Genomic DNA, 24,866 nt, shown 5'->3' on the forward strand with positions numbered 1-24,866 from the left:
TTGAAAGTACTGAAGTACAGTGAGTTTTGATTTGTGAATGGTTCTATTCAATAAAGATTAATTCTGTGTGTTTGATAAAATCTTAGTGCCTTCAATGAGTTAGTTTTTTCCCCCCTCTGCAGTTTATTTAACCATCAAATATTTCAGTGTTCTTTTAACAAACTGGAACATTTCTATCTTACTGAATTTAACTTTAGCATGACTGATTTAAACAAGTCAAACTATCAGTGATTAGTTTGAAGGGTGTAATTGAAGAGATTAATTTTTTCTTCTTTTAAAATAACTAAAGTATATCATAATGTAACCGTGTATATTTCATGCTTTCTTGTCATTTAGAGACTATCAAGAGATTTATATAGACTAACAATATTTTTCTGTGATTTGTTTTAAATCTTCTACATTCTAAAATATTTTTAATGTTTAAAAGTGAAATCTTTGCCAGTTTTCATGTAAAATTATGATTATTTACTATAATGTTAAATAATAATAAGAGTCTTTGGAAATTGTATCGACATTGTTAGCTTTTAATAGGAGTGGTCTTCTATGTATGCTCTTTTTAAATCATCTCCCTGGATTTTGGAATTTAGCTCTCTTATTTTAGAAGCAAGTTGTGACACTTTGTCGCTGTTAAATCTTGAAACTATAAAATCACTATCATTGATATGGACCACAACTATTGTTTTGGAAATCAGTCTTCACACATCATATGCAGTCGGGCACTACGGTCAGTTACAAAGGTTTTATGTAGAAATTTAGTCTGTCAGCTGATATATTTTCATAAATAAGTTCTTAATGGTAAGATACTCCATGAGTTACCTCTGTTCATTTTAACAGACTTCATTTATGATAAATAATGGACAGATTTTGAGTAGTGCACATTGAAAATTCACACACGCACACACACACACACACACACTTTTCACTCATTATTTTGAGGTGAGGCAGTTGGTCAGTGTGTGCTTTTGTCCCTTACCTAGGAAGAGCCTGAACTTTTAAAACTATTTTACAAAATTGGAGCACATACTTTTGACATTTCATTAGGTTGTTTTGATAATCAATTACTTAAGAATTTAAAGCCTGAAGTGAGGTTTCAGACTTCAGATAGATTCCAGAAGGGGGAAATGTTTGTAGTGTGATGATAACCTATACATTATGTCCACCACCCACCTGTAATTAGTCCCGTGTAGTGGGTTCATCTTATGTTCTCTATCCAGGCTCTCAAATACTATTTGGGAGTGGGAGAGGGTAAATTCCACTTTTCAGAAGAGGAAGACTTAGTTATGATGTATAAAAATATGTGATGTGATAGAAGATTATTTAATTCATTATCATGCCTGTTTGAAACTGGGTCAAGTTTTGAAAATTTTACTGTAGAAATAGTTACTAAGGATGTCACAGAAATGTAACACTCCCTCATAAGACAGAATAAAGAGCATTTTAACATATTCTTTGTGTCTATGTTAGTAACTTTACATCTAATGCTGAAATAGTCCTTGAAATTTGTGTTCCCAATCTGGTTTGAAAAATTCTTATTTTTTAAAAAATAGAGTAACATTGTGAAGAGTAACTTAACTGCTTGAGATGCTGTTTCAAGTTATCCCTCCATATAACAATAGTTTTAAGCATTTTTTTCCCCTCTTCTCTTGGATGGGAACAGCAAAAGTTTCCATGTATGAGTTATAATTATAATAGGGGTTGTTAATGCAGTCTAGTTGTGTATATGTTCTGCTTCCTTAATGCAGAAATTTTTACAGTAATGCTTATTATCTTCCATTAAATTAAAAAAATAATCTGTGATTATTGTATGTATTATAACTGAGGGGGCCCACTTAGAACTATTGAGGGAGTCACTACAGCAATTTTACATTTTTTTTTGTAAAATACATAGTATATTTCCTCACCCTTTTAAGAGAAACCTTTTTTCTCCTTCAGGTTTAATTATTTCTCTTTGACTGAAACTAAGACCGATCCTCTGGTAGCCAGTTAAAATGTGTGAAGTAGGAGGAGTAAAAGAAACTCCAATCGTTAGTTGTAAGTTATAAAGCAAAGTTAATACAGGTATACACAGCAAAAGGATTTATTTTAAAGGATAAAAGAAAATTTTATAAACTTGCCTTGTAGAACATGTTGGACAGCATAAAGAAAATCTTGTAAGTGTTTAGATATTTTACTATAATACCATCTTAGCTGATGAATGTTGAAGTAGTTTACTTTTGTGTATTAACACTAACTTTAAATTAAATATTAATACTATATTATGCCTGTTTTCTTTTAAAGTCCAGCATGACTTAATTGGTATGGCTCTTTTAAATCATGCAGAGTATCCTTACAGAGTTTTCTTTTTTATGAGACTAAACGATACTCATTTTGGTAGGTCAAAGAATATGATTAAAAGAATCCTAGACGTTTTAATGTTTGCTATGTTTATAACAATTTCTACTTATGGATAATAGTGTGTAGATGTAAACTAAAATTGTATAGAAAGTTATGGTTGCATGTAAGTTTTTGACGACTTCTGTGAGCTTTTTAATATCCTGGATATCCTGGGCAATTATAAAGATCTTTTAAAAATGGCTATTACATACTTATCATAATTTTATTTCAGTTGAATATATGCTTCAATTACGTAAAGTTGCTTAGAAACAAACTTGTACGGATATCTTATGATGAAGTCTAAAATTATAAGTAGATTTCTTGTAGTTGAGCTGGTTAAAATGTAAGTTATACTGCAGGTTTATTTCTCTGTTTTACATAGTAGAGTATAATGTCAAGATAATTCTGTGGTCTGTTATTTTGTAAAATTGCTTCCTTTTAAAAGTTTGCTCAAATATTGGGAGCTGCCGGAGTGAATACTTCACAATACTTTGATTAATTTAGTGTCTAATTTTATTTCAGTGAAGGTTAATGAGAATATTAAACTTGCCTTTACTGTTTCAACTACCTCACTTCTATAGCTCTAGAAAACATTTAGACTAATGTGAGATAATTTAATTTTTTCTATTTCAAGTCATTAGTCCGAGAAGTAGATAAGTTACAGATGCCAAAAGCAAGTTTGTACAGCAATTTCATTTTTCAACTTTTAGTGCAACAAAATAGCATCATTATGATCTTTAATATAATGTTAGCTGGCAAAGCTAGCAAGTTTATCCGAGAAACATACCTTTATGTTTAACAGGTTCATCTCTTATAGGATTTTAAAATATGAGAACACTTACCCCAAAAGAAGTTTTGCTGACATGGTGTCACTGTGCTGAAGAGGCTGTTTGATGCCATAGTCCCTCCTTTTATTTTCAGATAGAACTTGTACCCTCTGTTGTAAATTCTGCTTGCAGCCTTAAACTGAAAACACAAACCATACCCAAACCTTGTTTTAGTTTTACAGTATGCCTGCAGTACATAGACTTGATATTTATTTTTTTCTGTCAAGAAATTATGTAGCTGGTAACATGTGAAAAGCAAGGAAACAAAACAAAAAGAGAATGAGCAAATATTGGAAGGACCTACTATTACTGCATAGACTGTGGTTAGAGAGCACTCACTGACTCTGTTGGTCTCGGTGGCTGGTAGTGACCTGCGGAGATTAACCATTTAAAAACCAGAGACTTCTTGCTGTCCTCCTGGAGAAAGTTTGCACCGCACTTGTGGTTCTGTGGTTGTTTGTGAGGCGAATGAAGCATTCACACAATCCAAAAAAGCAAAAGCTTTCAAACTCCTTTTTTTTTGCAAGCACTATTACTGGAGAGACAGAATCATGTGGTTTGTGACCTCATAGTACTCACAGTCAAGTGGGACTGCCTACCACTGTGGCTTTCCCCCCTTGCTCATGCTCTCTCTCTCTCTCTCTCTCTCTCTCCTCTCTCTGACAAAAGGCTTGTGGTAAGGCCCTTCCTGGCATCCAGAAGGATATAGCTTTTTAATTTTTGTGACTCATGAGGATTTGGATAGAATACAAATGCTGAAGGAGCCCAAACTCCTGTAAGGTTAAGCGTTTGTAGAGCAGAACTCTGCTGTTGTGGGCTTTCCTTTCTATCCCCCCACCCCTACTTTTTGTGCCTCCTCCTTTTATTTAGTTCATTATTGTGTCTGTGGAAAAGTGAGCAAAATTGGCTCAAGAGGCTGTGTGTGAAATCCTGAACAACAGTGATGATTTACAATAATTTACATCTTTGGATTGTATCACATTCTGGGGTCTGCTTCATATTTGCTGGGTGATTGGAGTCCTTCTGTTTTTCTTTTTCTTGTCTTCTTAAACTCATGAATCTGTAACTCATTGTAAAAAAGTTTACCTTTCCTAAGGTCTGGTTGCAAACTGCTTGCTGGGCTTGACTGTAATTGGCTGTCATGAAAGTGTTAGTCTGGGGATTCCTTTACAAATATTAAATCATGTCTGTCTAGTTTATGTATGATCAATATTAGATGCCGGCTCCTACAATAAAGATTAAATATAATTAGTATCTTTTGTATTATGTTTACCTTTATCTCATGGCTAGTTTGAGTATCTTATAAAAATGAATAGCAAAAATTGTAGCATAAGTTTATTGGATGAATCTTAGTTTTCTTTATGTTTGTAATAATTTTTATTTTTCGAGGAAATATACTCATTTTGTATACTCATTTTGTATAGTTTACTTGGATATTAACTTCAACAGAGCCTTTGATAGCAAGTCTTATACAAATATAAAGTAAAATTCTTATGTTGTAACTTAGATTGTTCAATGTTATTGATTTTTCTAAGCTCAGAATGGAGTGGGTTAACAGAAGCTGTATTTTTTGTTTATAATAGAAGCTTTTGAAATAAATTACAAAATGCTGTGTGTAGTAAGGAATAATGCACACAGAGTATGTTAGTCGTCTCGATTTGCTAATTCTGATTCAGAAGAAAATTGGAAACATCTTTGGGAAACTATCTCCTTTTTTGCCCCTTTGGACATGTATGTATAGAACTCATTTTCTTATTAGGAAGATTATATATCATAGGCAGAGAATTTCATATTTATGAATAGAGCTTCCTGTTTTCATCAGTTGAGAGAGATGGGGTATTTTTCAGCAAAAATTATAAAGCTGAACAGACCAATTTTCTAGGCATTTTTTTGCCATTTATCCATGCCACTCTGAATTTGCATGTTAGACTTCTTCCTAGTGTGATAGTAACCAGGGGTGGCATGAAGTAAATGAGTGGGAGGGTGGGCGGAGACAGTGAATTACAAAACATTATTTGGGGTGTATAATGGTGTTAGGACTGGGAAATACTGAGGAGGATGCTAGAGCCAAAATACCCCTTCGTATGGTCATCCTAGCACAGTTCATTATCTGCTTTTGGTTTATATTCGATAAAAGATAAATGTACTAATGTGTTCATAAGTTTCTTACAAAAAAGTAATTTGCCCAAAATACACTGGGAGGATATGGGAATGACTTTAATCCTTTATTATTCAAATACCTAGAACTTTTCCATAATAAATTTTTAGTGATAAAAAAACCATAAATACGTTTTAGTGTTTTATTTAAAATACATATTTATCATGCCTCATTGTGTATGTAAACAGGTTTCACATTGAAAAGTAAAAACTTTCATTTAACATGCAGTTACTCATGCAAAAGGGAAAATTTATTCATTGATTCTCTTTCATAAATAAGGCGTACAGTGGGATCTGTAGCTCTAATTAATGTCTAAAGTAAGTTAAAGGAGGGCTTTGTCTATATAATTTGTGGAATTTTCAAACATAGTTCCATATGCACATACAATAGCAGCAGAATCAGGCAATTGAAAAAATTTAGTAGTCTGCTAAGTAAATGCTTTTCTTTTTTCAGAATGAGTTTTCAGTTTCTGCGTTTGGATTTGCTGACATCTTATAACTTTTTGCTAAATTTTTTCTCCCTTAAAATTTTTTGTTTTTATTAAGTGTACTTTGGCCCTCCAAATGAACTGTATATGTATTTGAATAATTTTTAACATCCATGTGTCTCTTAACTGCTTGTTCTGTTTTTGCAGGTAACCCTCCTGCACATAATTTTTGGGTCAGGGTAATCACTCTTATTGCTTAAGAGTTTAATAGATATTGTTGAATATGCCCTTTCTGTTCTGCGTGAGGCCCATCAAATTCTGGCAGGAGAAAGCAGTGAAGTCATGTGCTTTAAAGTTTGTATATCCATTATCCGCACACACACAAACACATGCATACGTACATACATACATATACTTTTTTCTTTTTATAAATTGAAAATCTGTCCTCTTTGGAGCAAATATTACTTTGTGGTAAAAATTTAAAAACAACAGTGATAACTGGTACACATTTGATAATTGACAGTCTGTTTCATTAGAAATAGCTTACCACATGTGTTGAAGAGAGACTGACTCAGAAAAGTCACTGCAGATAAAGCTCTTGATTATGCTTAAAATCAGAAATGCAAACCACAGGGTTTTTTTTTGTTTTTTTAAAGACCCTCAAAACTTCATTCTTTTAGGGGATATATTAGTATTTGCTATGTTGAAGTAAGTATCGAGTTTAAGTCTGCTATATAAATTATGTATTATAATGCCATGGAAATGAAATATAGCTTTGAACTTGAAAACAGTTTCACAAAAAGTAAAGAAGTTAGTTATTTGTTTTCCCATTGCCTTGTATTTAATATGTTTGTCAACATTGGTCGAATTTTTTATATTGTATATTGTTATATGATATGACTATAATGTTTTAAATGCTACATATATATCTTCATTGTTACCTTTTGAATCATTTTTTAATTTTCTGAATTAATGAACCTATTATATAATACAGTAGTTTTATCAATACCAGTCTTGTGCCCATTTCTATTTTTTTTTGATTGTTTTAAACTTATATTTGTTGCTATTCTATTTTTCTTTTAATTGAAAACAATAGAAGCAAAATAGGTTTGATGTAGGAATTTTACAAATTGTAGAAATCCTATTTTGGCTTAAAATGTTCTCATTGATTATGAGGTTTTAGCAAGGAATTTTCTTAATTTATTGTTTCAACTTGGTATGTGACAATTTTTTTTGGATTTGATGTGTAGCTATTGAGACTTACATAGCATTTATTGGGCCTTTTATTGATGCTTTGAAAAATTTTTACGTTAGTAAAATATGTATAATTTTATTGCTATTTTAAATTATGATGATTATGAGAGATTTAATTCCACTTCCTTATTTTAATGGGGTATATATCCATGTTCACAGCTGCACACACATGCGTGGTTGTATGTGTGTACAAGGTATTATTTTTTGGTACTTTAAAAAATTTGCATATATATGTGTGTGTATGTATATATATACTAAAAAAAGTGGTATTTTTTGTAATCAGAGTATTCTTTGTTTTTCTCCTCAGTTTCTTTAAATTTTGTAAAAACCCAAAGCACTACCATATCCATGATTGTTTGAACAACTTCATTTGGTTAGTATTAGCAGCTCTCTGTCTAATGTGAGATAATGTGGAAGTTGGATGCCAAAAGAGAAAGTAGTTAACTTTTGTGTCTCCCTCTCTCCCCTTCTCTCTCCCCTTCCACTCCTCCCCCTTTCTTCCCTCTCTCCTCCAGGCTTTTTTGGTTTCTCTTTCTCTGTTTTGACATTTATAAAGTCTCAAAGTAGATTCTTAAGGTTCTAGTAGGGGATATTGACATTAATCTTCACTAATGAATACGTAACAGGTTTGAAGCTTCTAACATTCAAGGCAAATCATTGTTATATCTTGTTATAGTACACCTCATTTGTTAGATGGTATTGGCATCTGATTACAGAGATTATTTCTTTTAACATTTTTTAATTCCTTCCTCTGTGTTAATTTACTTTAACATTGTTTCATATGAATTTAGCCCTTTAATTATGAGGATTACTTTTTTCTCCCTTTGACTGTTTTTCAAAGTACACAGTGATCCATACTTGTTTAATGTAACTGTATAAATAATTCATGTTTCTTATAATTATTAGAACAATTCATCTTCTGCTGTCATTTTTCTAAGAAGAAAAAAAAGTCGAGAACTTGCAGAAAATATGGGAAACATGCTCATATGACAGCTGAGGATGTGGCTAGGGTAAAGCAGGAAACTACTACCCACAATGCAATGTTACATATACTACCACTTAATAAAATTTATATCAGACATGCTACTGACAAAACCAAAGGAAAATAATATCCCAACTATACTAGTTAACATACTAAATATATCTAGGGAAAAGTGAAACTAATCTTTTTGGAACCTTTGTACTTAGAGAATATAGTAAATGAAAGTGTGGGACATCATAGTACATTGGAGCCTTTGTGCTATGGGACTTGTTTGTAGGTGAAGCTCTCTTATAATGAGAACTTTTTGGATATTCACTTTCCTGGAAAAGGCACAAAAGGGCACCCTTTTTCTTTTTTGATGGAATTGTTGCAGTATTATATAGGGTTCGAGGACATTGTCATCTAGTAGGAAAAATAAGTTAAATTATGAGATGTTCATCACGATTATTTAAACTTTTCACCCAGCCAGGTATATTTCTTTACATTTTGCTTTAAGTTGTTTTTTATTGCCAGGTTTGAGATGGGGCTTGAATTGTTCACGGAAGCATTTTTCTTTTCAAAGTAATTGTTTTTCTTGCTCTTTCTTTTTATTTATCTTAACCTACCTATAGCTTACCTGACCAGTTTATATGCTTTACTAAAGGGGGGGTTAATCTAAAGCAGAAAACTGCTTTTATAATGTGGTTGAAAAAGATACAAAGATATCTTCTAAAAAAAAATAAGGTTTTAATATATTTAGGGTTTCTGTGTTTAAGTCTTAATCTTTTGTGCTCTTAACTGTCAGACTTCAGTAATTTTGATGAATTTAGTACCTTAGTAATTTAGATGAATTTTGAGGTTTTATCAGGGACGTTTTAAAATATTTAAATAAGGGAAACATAATAGTTCTTTTGAATTGGTAAATAATGTATAGAAATTGTATTAGATAAAGAATAGAAAAGACTATTAAGTTAGTGTTACTTATGAAAGATTCTTTAGTATTCCAGTGTATAAGTTGTCACTGTTTCCGACCTTGCATGGTATTTGTCATCTCACCATTTAAACATTAATATATTGTCTATCTGTCTGTATCTCTATTAAGGCTGATTTGCTTAATTGTTTGAAGTATTTTCTCCTTAAGAGACTGCTTATCAATAACAGCTGTAGCACTGTGGCTTTTCTCCATGGACTCATGGTGGTCTTTGGAACAACGTTCTTCAACTTTGACAGGTGAGACAGAGGCTCTCCAGTGCCACTGCATTTGGATGAATCTAGCTGTGGTTGGAGAAAGTGCATCTTGCCAAAATATATGGGTGAGACCACACACAGCCTTTAAAATAGTTATTGTAGGCTTATTTTTAGGGATACATGTCTTGACAGTTCTTTTATTTGCATGCCAATTTCATTGCTGTGTATAGATTTTTCATTGGTTTCTGTAAAGGCAATTGCAGATTTAGGTCACTATTTGTTAAGCCTTGTGTATAATTTACACTGGAAAATACTCTGAGTTCAGCCGTAATTAACAATATAGAGAATATATTGGAAATGAATCACTAGAATACTGATGTTTTTGTTTTTATAAATTTGACAGTATTCCCATTGGAAATCTCAATTTCCCAGACAGCTTAGTAGTCAAAAATTGCTCCAATTTGAACTTTAAGATTAAATAAATTATGAAAGAATTTGAAAATATTTATATACTTTAATTATATTAATAATAAAAAATTTGTGGTTCATGTTATTCAGAAGTACATATTTTTATAATGGTATAATAAAGCATTGTTCAAAATATAAGTTTTACACTTTAGTAAAAGCTTGAAAATTTTGAAACAAATTGCCAAAGAAGTCGGTTTCTTAGTGCATGGGCATAATATGCAAGCTATTCAGTCTTTTTATGGGATGATTAAAACTTTATTTAACTTAGTGAGCTATAAAAATTGACTACATTTTTTTTAAAAAAGTATGTTTTGTCTTCTAAAACTGGCTTTTTCAGTGACCAGTAAAGAGCATGCTTTAGACTTTTAGAAAATATTGTTTCTTTTTATAAGATATAGTATTTGGATAGTTATTCATGATTCTTATTAAGTTATTAGTGATAACAGTATTAAAGCTTAATTTCTTCAGTCCTGGCATGTCTTAGTCACAAGACTTTTCACTTGATGATCAATGATGTTGGCTAGGTATATATTTATAAAAAATGAAATCAGCTATGATAAGATTGCAGTTTCATTCTAGATATTTTCATAGTGAAAACAGAATCTACTGAGATAATTGGAAATTCAGTTTACTCCCCACCATTATCCCAGTACCTTTCCATTGCTGAATGGTTCTGGCAGGAAAGTACTGGGGAAATTGTGTTCCTACAGCTTTTCCAGAGAACAAGTTTTCGGAAAGAAGAGAGAAGATAGTATACACAAAAAGACTGTTTAAAGAAAAATTTGGCCCTTGTCTCTCAGAAATTGGTCATGTATGTGAACCTTGACTGGATGCTAGATTTTTTAAAAAGCTTCGTAAGTCATTTTTAGGATATTTGAGGAAACTTGAATATGGAATTGATATTGATGATACTATGGAATATTTATTAAGTGTCATAATGCTGTTGCACATATATAGGAAAATATCCTTACTCTTAAAAGAGGTGCATGATGAGTTATTTTCATGAAGTCAGTACTATACTTAAATTCATACATAAAACAGATGTGGCAAAATGTTAACTATTGGTGAGTCCAGGTGAAGGGACTTTTTTTTTTTTTTTTTTTTACTATTTATTTTAGGCATTCTGCTATTTTTCATCTTAAACAATAACTTTTTTTTAACATCTTTATTGGAGTATAATTGCTTTACAATGGTGTGTTAGTTTCTGCTTTATAACAAAGTGAATCAGCTATACATATACATATAACAATAACTTCTTAAAGGTGAAACATGTTTTGGAAAAGGTGTATGGGGATTTGATTTCAAAATGAAATCAGATAGATGGGGAAAATTCATTCATTTTTATAAATAGTAAGTTTTTTTTTTTTTTTTGTAAAGAAGTGAATATGGATAGCCTGGGCTATACATAGCAATTTTAGGTTTTAGTTTATAGTTTTATTTTTTACATTGAAATTCCATTCACATTAAAAGAACTACTTTTCACAAAATTATATGTGGCAAATATAAATTGAAAATGGTAAAATATTTTTGAAAATAGCAATATAAAAAATTTTACCTTTTTATTATAGTAACTCAAGTCTAGACCAATAAGCTAGAGGTTTTTAGAGGATCAAAATAAGCATCTGTTATTACTATGTCCTTGTTTATTAATTGGATGCTTCTAAGATATGTAAAAATGCCTTAAAAAGTTCGTTCACGTTAAATAAATACTACTGAATTGTACTACCGCTACTAAATTGTTTATACTATTAAATTATACTCTTTGAAGAAGTATTTTAATGAGCAGAAGCCTATATTTCTGTATTTAAATTATTCTGAATTTGTGTTTTTTTAGTTAACACCCTACCAGAGATGTTTACATTTTTTCTGTAGAGGGCTAGATAGTAAAGATTTTTGCCTTTGTGTGCTGTAAGTTCCCTGTTTACTACTCAACTCTGCCATTGTAGTCTGAAAGAGAGACAGTAAGTAAATTAGACAATAGGTGAATGAATGGGCATGCCTGTGTTTCAGTAAAACCATATATGCATGAACAGGCAGCTGGTGTGCCACAGTTTGCCCACTCCTGCTACCTCTGTACTTTTATATATAGAACTTGGGTCCTAGTGGATAGCCTCTTTTATAGGAGAGGCAAGAACAGTTTGAAATAATGATCAAACTTCTAATTTACTTATTATAATGAAAATCTTTTCTTAAAGTATTCTAAAAATCTGGGGTTTTTTTTTTTTTGGTTTTTGTTTTAATTGATTGTTATGTGAAAGATCATATCTGTGGGGCTTTATAACTGTCTTTTGAATTGAGTAGTGTAATTTCATCTTGATCATATAATTATATTGTGAATAGTTTTATAAGGCACCCCAAAATTCTTTTAGGAATAGGGTTGGAATCCAAATAAATAATCTTGATTATAATGTATCCCCAAATTATCATAAATCTCAGTATTTATATTAGTCGTTCATTATTACTAGTAAGAAGGATGGTAAAATTCCTATGCCTTTTATCCACAGAAATGTTTTCTTTTCAGAATTCACGGGATTTAATGCCCAAGCATAAAATATTTAACAGAAATCTTATCAGAGATTATGAGCTATTTTCCCTCGTTTTCATTTATATTTGAATTTAAATCTGAGTAGATAAAGGAATTATTTTTGTTATTACTTAATCTCTAAAACATTCATTGCACCCATCACTGTACATATTATCCAAAGTAAACTAGTTTTCTGAGGATTCACCTACGTTAGCTAGACTGACTATTATTTATTGGGTGATGATGATGATTACAACAACTGAACAGGAAAAGAACACATTTTTTTCAATTGGTAAAGAGCAAATGAACCCATATTTTGATCTGAATTTGAGACCTTTAGTGTATCATTACTACTATATAAATCTCATGAAATTTCATCATAAAGTCTTCCTCCCTTCTTTCTCTCCTGCAAGCTCTGGTCATTGCCTGCTCGCCCTCATTTTTGATAAAGTTCTTACATGATTGTTTTTATGCCACACCCCTTTCCCCAATATTTAATTATAAAACAGACACATAAATCATTGCAAGTAATGAGAATAGCCGTCTGGGGACTAAACACACAAAAGTACTAATAGACCAAACCTGAAAAAGCATCCTCCAAGGTCATTTAATGTGGATTCAGACTACCCTATCTACCTTAATAGATTTTTTTAAAAGGTAGCACTGTGCTGAAAGCAGTTTAACAAACAGGAAGAACATTTGATTAAACATACTTTGTTTAAAAAGTTAAGGAAATATTTAATATGTAGGCAAGATTTTTATAAATTAATTCAAAAGAGTTTTGGCATTTAAAGTTCTAATGTTCATTTAGTAGGAAGATGAACCTCTGAGGAATAAAACCTGGCCTAAAAATTAATGGTTAAATACAGATTTATTTATTATGTTTTGCCTTCTCTTTGTACAATTTTAAATTTCCAGGGTTCTTGTCCTTTTAGCTATCAGTTCAGTTTTTAAAAAATTAAGAATCCTAAAGTTTGCATACTTCTGGAAGAGCTTATGGATTATTCCATATAATTGATATATATGACAGCACTGCTCTGTAGTTATTTACTGTCTGAAATCTTTATAAAGCTTAATACTGGAAGTGTCAAAAAGAACAATTTAAAAACTTAATAGGTTTTATTTTTTAGAGCCATTTTAATTTTACAGAAATTTGAGTGGGAAGTACTGACTTCTATATACTTCCCCCAGCCCTCAGTTTCCCCTACTATTAACATCTTCCATTGGGGCCTGTGTTTGCTACAATTGATGAACCAATATTGGTATGTTATCTCCTGAAGTCAGTAGTTTATATTAGGCATCATTCTTTGTCGTGGAGTTCTGTAGGCTTGATCAAATGCATAATGTTATATACCCATTATTATAGTATCATACAGGATATTTTTTTCTAGAAATCGCCATAAAATTTTGGTTAAATACGCATAACAAAATTCAGTGTCTTAACCATTTTAACAACTGGTGTTTTTACTCTCTGTATAGTACTGTCTGTTTCAGAATGTCATATAGTTGGAATCATACAAAATGTAGCCTTTTCAGACTGAATTCTTTCACTCAGCAGTGTTCATTTAAGGTTCTTCTGTGTCTTTTTTGTGGCTTAAAAGCTGATTTCTTTTTCCTGCTGAAAAATATTTCATTATATGGATGTACCACAGTTCGTTTATCCATTCACCTATTGAAGGAAATCTTGGTTGCTTCCAGTTTCTGGCAATTAAAACTGCTATGAATATGAGTGCTGGTTTTTGTGTGGACATAACTTTTCAACTCATTTGGGTAAATGTCAATACTTAGGAGTGCAATTTCTAGATTGTTTGTTAAGACCGTGTTTAACTTTGTAAGAAACTGCCAACCTGTCATCCAAAGTAGCTTTTACCATTTTGTATTCAGAGCAGTAAAGAATGAGAGCTCCCATTGCTCCACCCTTGTCAGCTTTTGCTGTTCTCAGTGTTTTGGATTTTAGCTATTCTAATAGGTGTGTAATGGTACCTCATCATTGTTTTAATTTGTATATTCCTTAATGGCAAATGGTGTTGAACAACTTTTCATATGCTTATTTGCCATCTATATATCTTAGGGAGGTATCTGTTCAGATCTATCCCCCGTTTTAAATTAAAATTTTTTTAATTGAGTTTTAAGAGTTCTTTGTACATAGCTCATTTGGTTTGTACATTCATTTGTTGATGGACACATGAATTATTTCCACCTTTTGGTTATTGTGAATAATGCTGTAATTGAACATTGATGTTTAAGTATATGTTCAAGTTCCTGTATTCAGTTCTTTTGAGTGTATACCTAGGAGTGGAATTGCTGGGTCATACAGTACTTCTGTGTTTAGCTTTTTGTGGAGCTGCCAAATCAGATATGTGTTTTGCAAATATTTTCTCCCAATCTGTGGCTTGTCTTTTCATTCTCTTTACGGTATCTTTCGCACAGTGGAAGTTTTTCATTTTAATGAAGTCTAGCTTATCAGTTTTTTCTCTCATGAATCATACTTTTGGTGTTTGTATCTAAAAAGTCTTTCCAAATTCAAGTCATCTAGATTTTCTCCTATCTTCTCTTCTAGAAATTAAATAGTTTTGAATTTTACATTTGGTTTGTGGACTATTTTGAGTTTATCTTTGTGAAAGATGTAGGGTCAGTGTCTAGATTCAGTTCTTTTACATTTGGATGTTTAGTTATTCCGGCACCATTTGCTGAAAAGAGTATCTGTTGGACTGCCCTGCTCATTTGCGTGCATCTGTTTCTGGACTCTCTATTCTGTTCCATTGATTTAGATGTCTCTTCTTTTGCCAATGCTGTGCTGTCTTGATTACTGTAGCTTTATTATGGTGCGGTGACATATCAGTTTGTTGATATTCACAAAGTAACTTGCTGGGATTTTCTTTGGGATTGCATTGAAGCTATAGATCCAGTTGGAAAAAACTGATATCTTAACAATTTTGAGCAGGAAAGCTGTGTCAGTGAACACAGAATGTCTTTCCATTTTATTTCAGTCTTCATTGATCTCTTTAATTAGAGTTTTGTAGTTTACCTCATATAGATCTACATAGTTTATTAGGTTAATATTATATATAAGTATTCATTTTTTTAATGTCAAGGTAAATGGTACATATTTTTAAAATTTCAAATTCCAATTATTGATTGCTGGTATGCAGGCAAGTAATTGGCTTTCATATATTTACCTTATGTTCTACAACCTTGCTATTATTAATTGCCTATTGTTTCTAGGAGTTTTTTATTGATTCTTTGTAATTTTATACATAGACAGTCACGTCATCTGTGAACAAAGATAGTTTTATTTCTTCATTTCCAATCTTTATACCTTTTATGTCCTTTCCTTAGCTTATTGCATTAGCTAGAACTTCTAGTATGATGTTGAATAGTAGTGGTGGTGAAAAGGGAATATCCTTGCCTTGTTACTGATCTTAGAGAGGAAAGAAAGCATCTAGTTTCTCACCATCAAGTATGACATTAGTAGGGTTTTGGCATGTGTTTGTTATCAAGTTGAAGGATTTTAATTTGCTGAGAATTTTTTATTATGAAGGGGTGTTGGATCTTGTCAAATTTTGTCTATTGATAGGAGCATATGGTCTTTCTTTTTTAGCCTGTTGGTATGATGGATTAGATCAGTTGATTTTCAAATAAATCCCACTTGGTTGTGGTGAACACTTCTTTTTATATGATATTGAATTTTATTTGCTAATATTTTGTGGAGGATTTTTTTGCATCTGTGTTCATGGAAGATATTGTTCTGTATCTTTCCTTATTTACAGTGTCTCTGTCTGGTAATAGAGGAATGGTAACCTTATAGAATGAGTTAGGAAGTGTTCCCTCTGGATCAGTTTGTAGAGAATTGAAGATAATTGCTTCCTTATATTTGCTAGGAGTCACCAACGAAGCCATCTGGGCCTGGCGCTTTCTGTTTTGGAAGATTATTATCTATTGACTCAATTTTTTTTTTTTTTTTTTTTTTTTTTTTTTTTTTGCGGTATGCGGGCCTCTCACTGTTGTGGCCTCCCCCGTTGCGGAGCACAGGCTCCGGACGCGCAGGCTCCGGACGCGCAGGCTCCGGACGCGCAGGCTCAGCGACCATGGCTCACGGGCCCAGCCGCTCCGCGGCATATGGGATCCTCCCAGACCGGGGCACGAACCCGTATCCCCTGCATCGGCAGGCGGACTCTCAACCACTTGCGCCACCAGGGAGGCCCTATTGACTCAATTTTTAAAATAGATATAGGCCTATTCAGATGATTTATTTGTCATTGTGTGAGTTTTGGTTGCCTGTGTCTTTCAAGGAATTGGTCCATTTTATCTGAGTTATCAAATTTGTGGGCATAGAGTTGTTCACAGTATTCCTTTATTATCTTTTAAATGTCCATGGGATAAGTAGTAATGTTCCCTCTTTCTCATATTAGTAATTTGTGTTTTTTTTTCTTAAACTGGCTAGAGGTTTATAAATTTCATTTTTTTCAAAGAATCAGCTTTTGGTTTCATCAGTTTTCTCTATAGATTTTGTTTTCAATATCTTTAATTTCAGCTCTAAATTTTATTATTTCTTTTGCCTACCTTGGTTTTAATTTGTCTTTTTTCTGTTTTCCTAAGTTGGAAGCTTAAATTACTGGTTTTAGATCTTCTTTTCTAATATTAATATATGCATATAATGCTATAAATCTCTCTCTAAGCACTTCTTTTTCTGAATCCACAAGTTTTGGTGTGTTGTATTTTACTTTTCATTTAGTTTGAAATATTTTGAAATATTTTCAAACTTATCTTGAGACTCTTTCTTTGACCCATGTGTTTATTGATATAGTTGGTTTAATATCTACATCTTTGTAACTCTTGTCTATCACTGATCTTGTTCTTTGTTTTTCTCTCTCTCTTTCTCTTCTTGGCTTCCACTCTTTTTATGCCTTTCCTGGTTGGTGTTAATTGAGCATTTTATATGATTCCATTTTCTTTCCTCTCTTAATATATCAATTATACTTTCCTTTCTTTAAAAAGTTTTTTTGTGGTTATTCTGAAGTTTGAAATATATGCTTAAAACTATTCTGAGTCCACCGTGAAATAACGCTATATGGCTTCATGGGTAGTGCAAGTCCCTTTTTTTAAAAAAAATTTATTTATTTGTTTATTTATTTATCTATCTATGTATCTACGTATCTATGTATCTATCTGTTTTTGGCTGCGTTGGGTTTTCGTTGCTGCACGCGGGCTTTGTCTAGTTGTGGTGAGCGGGGGCTACTCTTCGTTATGGTGAGCGGGCTTCTCATTGTGGTGGCTTCTCTTGTTGTGGAGCACGAGCTGTAGGCCTGCGGGCTTCAGTAGTTGTGGCACGCGGGCTCTAGAGCTCAGGTTCAGTAGTTATGGTGCGTGGGCTTAGTTGCTCCGTGGCATGTGGGATCTTCTTGGACCAGGACTCGAACCCGTGTCCCCTGCATTGACAGGCAGATTCTTAACCACTGTGCCACCAGGGAAATCCAGTGCAAGTACCTTATAAAAGAGTATTCCCTCCTTTATAGCATTGTTGTCATTCATTTCCCTTCTCTATAAGCTATAATCATGGAATACATTGTTGCTATTATTATTTTGAGCAAACTAATATTTGTTAGATCAATTAAGTATAAATAAAATTTTAAAAAGTTTTATTTTACCTTTTTTATTCCCTGTATAATGCTGTTTCTTTCTCTATATAGATCTGTGTTTCTGACTTAATCATTTTCTTTCTCTTTGAAGGATGTCTTTTAGCATTTCTTGCAAGGCAGGTTTGTTGGTAACGAACTCCCTTAAGTTTTTCTTTGTGTGTGTGAGAAAGTCTTTATTTCTTTTTCAGTTTTGAAGAATAATTTTGATGGACACAGAATTCTAAGTTGGTGGCTTCTTTCTTTCAGCACTTTAAATATTTCATTCACCTCTCTTCTTACTTGCATAGTTTCCGGAGAGAAGTCCAATATAATTATTATCCAATATTATCCTTGACTTCTTTAGGTAAGGTCCCCCCCCGCCCCTCTCCCCCAACCCCCCGTGAAATGGCTGCTTTCACCAAAATTTGCCATTGTTAGGCTTTGTTGCAAATCATGTTTATATGCCAATTTAGAAAAATGGCAAAATGTTGCATAATATAAAGAACAGAAAGCACTCATAATTCTTGTTCCTAGAGATAAAAATTTTAAATCAGTGTTTTTTCTTTTTGTATATTTTTGAGACATCTATATTTACACATATATATGTGACTTTTTTAACTTAATTTTTAAGTTAACGTTATGGTATGTTTTCTAAATATATTAAGAATCTCTATAATACCATTTTAGTTACTAAATAGTATTCCTCCTTGTGGGTATTATAGCATTTTCACATGGTTGAACTTTTAGTTCTCTGTTTTTCTCTAATGTGCATGTGTGTATTTAAAACCTGTTTTTGTATTTGGGATCTTCAATTATTTTAAGATTTCTTTTGTTTCAGAGGCTGCTTGTTTTAGAGCCTGTTACTGCTTTTGTTTTTAAATAGTCATCAGTTTAACATTATTGCTTCATGTAATTCTATTGAATACAAAACATTTTTACTTATTTTCATGCTTTTTAAACTTCCAACTTCTGTGGTTTTATGGCTTTGTGCCAGGGATAATGAAAAGCCACAAGATTAAAATGACCCATATTTTTGAAGCATCAATTTTAATTTCTGGTAAGTAATTTTTAAAATATAATTATAAACATGGATGTATTGTGAGATCAAGGTAAAGTTAACAGGAAATTTAAATCTAAAACTGGAGATGCCAAAAAATTTTGATAAATTCTAGTATTTTGGTGGAGAGTTTTGAGAAATAAATTGGTTTAATTTGCAGCATGTGATATTCTCAAATTTTATCACTTAGTTCATGAAATAATGATTATGTTCTTCATCATCAGTCATTTACTTTTCTCATTTGAGCAGATTTAGTAGCTGTGTATGTTTTACAATGTATTGTTATGGACTTTTGAGTTATTTGTCATTAAGAATTAGGTAACATTTTAATAAATATTCTTTACATTTGTTAGACATATCTTGTAAGATTTGTTCCTGGTTTTTGTAAATGATTGTTTTGATATGTTACAGGTAGATCAAGACACATGTCTGGGAATTAACTGTGAAACATCTTTAATTCTCTTCTTCAATCCCTTCTTTTTCCTTCATTTAAGCAATTAAATTAAAATTAAATGAAAAAGAGTATTATCAGTAGTTTTTCCTGTTATGAAGTTTATACCTGTATTTTGTTGAAATGTAGAAAACAAAATTTCTTAATGGCACCATCATTCTTCCAGTCACTGGATTTGCTATTTTATTCATTAACTCCTTTATTTTAGTTGATTCTTATCACTTGTTTCTCTATAGCCTTTCTTTCCCTTCTGTTTTTCCAACTTGGTTTATACTCTAAACTTCCTGATCCTTGCCTTATGAATTATGACCTCATTTCTCTGTCTCGAAATTTATCCACTCTAGTACTTTTTTGTTTTTACTTTTGTTACTACAAACCTCTTATATACTTATGTGTAGTTAGGTAGGTTAAATGCTTGTTCTAGGTAATGGTGCTAAACGTCATTTTCCAAACTTGTTTCTTGCTGTCTTCACTTCTCTTTATTCCTGTGTCTGTAATGGCTTGCTTGTCTCCACTTTCTGAAGTCCTGGTCATACTCCAAGTTATCACAAGCCCTGCCTTTCCTTAAAACTTTTTAGTGAACTTCAGAGTGAGAACAACATGAGGTTCTAGAAAGGAAACAGCTCTGGAGTTTGTCAAAACTGTGTTCCATCCCTGGCTCTGCAAATGCTCGACTCTGTGATTCAACCTCTGGAATTTTCTGCTTCTTCATCTCTAAAGTGGGCATAATCATTTAATGAATATTATGAAAATTAGATAATGTTTGTAAAGTGCCTAATACGAGGAGCTGATAAGCAAATTATTTATTGAATCATTTATTCAGTACATATGGGATGTCTACTCTGTGCCCGGTTTTCCCTAGGTGATGAGCTGCACAGGGAAGTAGATGTTGAAGTTTTAAAATTTTACATACCATTAGTAATTTAGGGGAGGGGAATTATGAAGGTGAGAGAAAGTAAGATTGTCTTTTATGTTTTCAGTAGCAAAAGCAAAAGTCCCTATGCTTGAATGTCAGAAAGACCTACTCCTACTGCAGCTTAAGAGACTATGTACAGAATGTTTATCAACATATCTTTAGGTCTTTTGGAACCAGGGCAGCTTTAAGATGGTGTGATTTTGGGTAAACCTCAACCTCAGTGTTTTCATCTATAAGACAGGGTTAAGAGTGTACTCCCCCTATCCTTGGACTTCTGTAAGGATGTGGTTAGATAATGTATGTAAGCAAATTATCACAGGGCTACAGTGCTGTTGTCAGTCCTCACAGTAACACTATGAGAGATGAGGAAGTGGAAGTACATGAATTCTAAGTGACTTATCCACAGTCTTGCAGTTAATAGTAATGGCAGCAAAAGCAGCTGCCATTGCCACCTACCTCTCTCACTGCCTTCTGTGAGTTTGTAGTTTCTGGTCTCACCAAAGTTTTGTCCATGTTGTTTCTAATGCAGATCTGTGTTACACAGGGGAATAGGCAAGGGGAGAGAATCACAGTGGCTTTTCCTTGGCAGTTATGGTTGATAGGAAGTTGCATATCAATGATATTTGCTGATGGTCAAGAGTCTAGAGAGTCTGGAGAAGTACTGTATGTCCAGAATTACTATTAGATTGCTGAAAGGTCAAAGGATTGATAATCTCATTGTGGTTCAGATTAACTTCTAAGAGAACTCTTTGTTCTACTTGGTGATACCATTGATATAAGAGGAAAGCTGTGTTATCTTTGAATTTTGAAGGGTATAATTTAAATTTTTCTTCTATCACTTAATAACTGTGACTTTGGATAAACCACATAACCTCTGAAATGCTATCTTAAATCATTAAAGCTGATGATAGTGCATCTTGAAAGATTATCGTAAGGCTAAAATGAGATAAAGTTTAACTCCCTCTGACATAATGCTTAGCTCATAGTAGATGTGGCATTCATGAGTTATCTCATTCCTTTGTCAGCTGTGAAGATTCTTTTTATCTCCATTTTGCAAATGAGGAAGCAGAAGCGCAGAGAAAGGTTGTGTGAATTGACCAAGGTCACACAGCCAATAGGTAGTGGATCTAAGATTGGAACCCAGATCTGTCTGCCCCCGTTGCTAACTAGAATTCTGTATAGAAGAGTTATGTTTTAGGTGGGGTTTAGACCGGAAAATGTTTGTGAGATCTGTTAGATTTTATTTTCTCAAGGCCAGCCTTCTCAGTTTCTCTCTTTTGCTTGCAGTGTAGTGGTTGAGGCAGACTTCTTGGGGAAACTTGGCTTTCCCATTTATTTGCTGTGTGACTGGATGCGAGGTACTTCACTTCCCTGACCCTCTGTTTCCTCATTTGTCAACTGGGAGTAGCAAGGTATCTCTCTCAATGGGATTTTGTGATGTCATACTGTGGAATGCTTCAGTATATAGAATAAACCCTCAGTTGGTGTTAGCTGCTGTTATTATTTGACATTAGAATCAATAGTGTGGAAAGAGTTTGGAATTGGATAGATGTGGAATCGGTATAACTCTTCACACTTTTTAGCTTTGAGTGAGTTAATTGTTTGGAAACTTAATTTTTTTCTTATCTTTAAAAAGAGATAATAAGACCTACCGTACAGGACTTTTGTTGATGTTTAAAGGATAACATATTAAAAACAGTGCCCAGAAGAGTATATACAAAATAAATGTTAGCTTTTTCTCCCGTTCTACTCCCCACTCCTGCCATTTTTTGAAATCTTCAGCGTACTGGTCCTTCTCCAGAAGGGATTCATTTGGTCCTAGGACAGTTCAGTTCAGAACTGACTGCAGCGCTGCAGATGTAGTGCAGCCTGTGCCTGGCAGACAGTCTCAGTCTCAGGTCTTCTGGGCCATATTAGCTTAGTAGTTGTCTTCCTTTTTGTCTCCAAGTGAAAGCAAGAGACCTTTTTACTTCGCAAATAATTTTAAAATTTAGACTGAATTTGTCCAAAGAAAGATAATTGTATTTTAATATTTAAATAAGAAGTTGTTACTGTTAAAAAAAATTCATACTTCAGTCTTCTCTGTACTGGTGTTAACAGCTGACTATTACGATTTTTCTTTAAAATCTTTCAGCAAGCATATTTAGTAATTATCTCACCCTTAGCTGTCAGACTCACCACACATGACATAATGCAGGTATTACTGATGGATATTTTCTTATAGTTACCTCTTTTTTAGGAACTGAGGATAAGAAAGGTAATTATACATAAATATTTTCTAAAAAGTCTATATATTAGTCTATCAGTTAATATATTATCTGACTTCTCAATAAATTATTATGATATCTTTTGAATATAATACCACTAATGATTAGATAGTATTTCACAGATTACTTTCTTAAAATTTACATGGTCGGGCTTCCATGGTGGTGCAGTGGTTGAGAGTCCGCCTGCCGATGCAGGGGGACACAGGTTCGTGCCCGGGTCTGGGAAGATCCCACATGCCACGGAGCGGCTGGGCCCGTGAGCCATGACCGCTGAGCCTGCGCATCCGGAACCTGTGCTCCGCAACGGGAGAGTCCACAACAGTGAGAGGCCCGCGTACCGCACAAAAAAAAAAAAAAAAAAAAATTTATATGGTCATTGTGAGAGTAAAATATTACATTTGATGAGACCCTTGAGGCTCACCCGCTTTGACTAAGTGACTCAAGTCCCATTGTGTATGTAATTCCCAGAGCCAGGACCAGATCTCAGATTTTAGTTGATATTTTCATGAAAACATCATTGTTTACTTACAACCTTCCTTGTTCCAAAAAGACCTTAAAATGACTTTTAAAAGTGGAAACAGCATTGCAAGATAGAATACATTAAGAGTGAGTTATAAAATGAGGCAAAAGGAATATAAAGTCAGAAAATAGGATGGTGTTCAGGAGTCAGGTTTGTATGTGAAATGCATACAGAACATAAAAGTTTAACTCTTGTTAAAAAGTTTGAAGCAGCAATAAACCTGAGAACCTCTCACATAGGACCGGAAACTGAGCACAAATAAATATGTATAAAGTATTCATTGCAGCATTGATTGTAAAATCAAAAATAAAAACCAATCCAGATATCAAATAGGGGAATGGATTAGTAAGTAGAAACAAATACATAGCATGGTTGTTGTTGGACAGTTTAAATGAACTAAGTCAATAGGTATTAACATGAATGGATACATTTTAAAAACAAAGGAGTGCAAAAAGTAGACTGTAGAGGGACATGTACAATAATGACATTACTGATGCAGATTTTTTTTTTCTGAAAATACTAGGTTTTATTCACCTCCCTGTGGTAACCAATAACCATACTATTAGTTAGTAAGATTTCTTTATAGTAACTGTCACCTGAAATACAAAAATCCATTAACAATCTAAGTTATCAGGTGTGGTCTTACTGGAAATTCTTAACCATATACTTGTCTTGACAAGTGTTGTTTTTTAAATGATGAATTGTCTTAGTATAAGCCACTGTATTTCTGTAACAAAGTAATGAAAGGCACAGCTAGTGCAAGCGAACTTAAACCCATTCAACTACCCGCTGAAAAAATACTTTGGTTCTTCAGGAAAAAAATTAGCAAGACAAAAAATCTGGTTCATTTCACAGTTCTGTTCATTTTCATAACTGTAATCTAATAGTTACAAGATAAAAATACTCCAGGAAGAACCAGATATGTAGTAATGAACAAACATGCATGAGAGAATTTGTGCATTCAATGTATCTGGCAGAAAAACTAGTTAAAATGCTAAGTAGAACAAATTTGGTCTTTAAAATATCAGTTCCTTTCCTTTAAAAAAAAAAAAAACGAGTCTACCAAGAAAATACAAAAACATAAGGCTGCAAGTAAATAATAGTTGTGTTTAGGCTGTTACAGTTCAGGTTATCCTCAAGACCACATACATCCTGCTTCACTGCTGCTTGCATTCTGCTGGGTTTTGATGCAGATTTTTAAAACAACACCATACCATGTTTTATGCATAAGAATAGTATTCCAAAACATGGTGAGAAGGATACATACCAACTATAGATTAGTGGTTATTTCTGAGAAGGGAAGGAGAGAGAGTGAGGGAAGATAGTATAAAATGGATATCAGTTATATCAAACAATGTATTTTAAAAAACTGGTGGTGACTTCTTAGTGTATTTTCAGTAATGTTCTATCTTTAAAGTAATTCATAATTTAAAAAATGTTAGCATGAGAAGTTTTAACAAAAAACAGGTAGCAGTATATCATTAGAATTTAATAACATGTTCTTATTTTTTACAGTTGTCTTTATAGTAAGTGATTCTGGATTTTTATTTATGGTAGTGAGTAAAAAGATTTCCCGTTAAAATTGAAGTAAAAAAAAAGGGTTGATATTTGAAGAAATTATTAAGTAAATAAGAATGTAATAGTATGTTGGTATGCAGAATTGTTGAAGATGGAATATGAAAAACACATTGGGAAACACCAAGTTTTAAGATTCAGTTTCTTACAAGGTTAAAAGAAGTATGTTACTCATTCTTTCCTGATGCTGAGACTAGAAAATTTCCTATGGCCCCTATAGGGAAGACAGTATATAATTTAATGTGTGTGACTTGTATCGTAAATGCAGGACGCACTCGTAGG

General features: G+C 32.9%; 2 protein-coding genes across 11 annotated transcripts in view; one reads left to right on the top strand and one right to left on the bottom strand.

Annotated features, from left to right (window-relative positions):
• The window catches only part of RUNX2 (RUNX family transcription factor 2), a 358,942-nt gene extending 355,265 nt beyond the window's left edge, over positions 1-3,677 (bottom strand). For all 5 annotated transcript variants that reach the window (XM_060110997.1, XM_060110994.1, XM_060110993.1 and 2 more), the window contains exons 1-2: positions 3,540-3,677; positions 3,216-3,339 (exon numbers count right to left, since the gene is read on the bottom strand). In XM_060110997.1, coding sequence (XP_059966980.1) covers positions 3,216-3,339; positions 3,540-3,677 — 262 coding nt within the window. The remainder of the gene's footprint in view (positions 1-3,215; positions 3,340-3,539) is intronic.
• SUPT3H (SPT3 homolog, SAGA and STAGA complex component) overlaps positions 1-24,866 on the top strand; it is a 440,959-nt gene that overhangs the window by 46,818 nt on the left and 369,275 nt on the right. The gene's annotated exons all lie outside the window — the stretch shown is intronic.

The sequence above is a fragment of the Mesoplodon densirostris genome, chromosome 10, assembly GCF_025265405.1.
Source record: "Mesoplodon densirostris isolate mMesDen1 chromosome 10, mMesDen1 primary haplotype, whole genome shotgun sequence".
In the NCBI taxonomy this organism is placed as follows: Eukaryota; Metazoa; Chordata; class Mammalia; order Artiodactyla; family Ziphiidae; genus Mesoplodon; species Mesoplodon densirostris.